The sequence below is a fragment of the Fibroporia radiculosa genome (assembly GCF_000313525.1).
Source record: "Fibroporia radiculosa TFFH 294 genomic supercontigs, scaffold6316, whole genome shotgun sequence".
Classification (NCBI taxonomy): Eukaryota; Fungi; Basidiomycota; class Agaricomycetes; order Polyporales; family Fibroporiaceae; genus Fibroporia; species Fibroporia radiculosa.
Window position 1 is genome coordinate 1,311 of NW_012133766.1, and position 652 is coordinate 1,962.

At 50.2% G+C, this 652-nt stretch overlaps 1 protein-coding gene across 1 annotated transcript in view; it reads right to left on the minus strand.

Moving 5' to 3' along the window:
- FIBRA_09020 (uncharacterized protein) overlaps positions 1 to 652 on the minus strand; it is a gene marked incomplete at both ends in the record, with an annotated part of 1,902 nt that overhangs the window by 892 nt on the left and 358 nt on the right. The window contains 4 exons of the mRNA XM_012330619.1: positions 26 to 103; positions 238 to 398; positions 460 to 500; positions 554 to 634. Of these exons, the coding sequence (XP_012186009.1) occupies positions 26 to 103; positions 238 to 398; positions 460 to 500; positions 554 to 634 (361 nt within the window). The remainder of the gene's footprint in view (positions 1 to 25; positions 104 to 237; positions 399 to 459; positions 501 to 553; positions 635 to 652) is intronic.

A 652-nucleotide genomic window follows, 5' to 3' on the forward strand; every position in this document is an offset into this window, starting at 1 on the left:
CTCGGGTATCTTGGGCACCGCAAACTCTGCATTCACGCATTTAATTTTGCCTAATTCGCCACTGTCGATGATCTCCTTTACCCGTTGTACTGCCGGGTGGAAACTGTGGACGTGGTAAGCCAAGAGGAAGGGGAGGTAAAATAAATAAATAAAATAAATAAAAAATAAAAAAAGCAAAGCAAAGGGAATCGGATAGAATAACACAGGGTAGAATGATAGAAGAAAAGAAGCCCATACAAGTAATGGATCGCCTCGAGCAACACAAGCCCCTTCTTTGCGGCAAGGTCGACCAAGTACTGGGCCTCAGCAGCAGTATCGGCCATAGGCTTCTCGACCAGAACGTGTTTGCCCCGCTCCAGAGCGCGCATTGCCCACTCGAAATGCAGACCATTTGGCAGCTGCAAGAGCGATATAGAGGATCTGTCAGCGCTGTTCAGAGGTGGTTGCTCTGCTACATACCGCGATGTAAACCACATCGATGTCACAGTCGTCCAGGAGGTCTGTGGGATACACGATTACAGCTCCCGCACCCAGACTTCAGATAGTAACAGACCGACCTTGGTAACAAGCCCCGCCACTGTAAACCTTTGGAATCCTGTGCGTTTGTGCGTATGCTGCTGCTTTGGCAGGGTCCCTGGACGCCACGGCATGC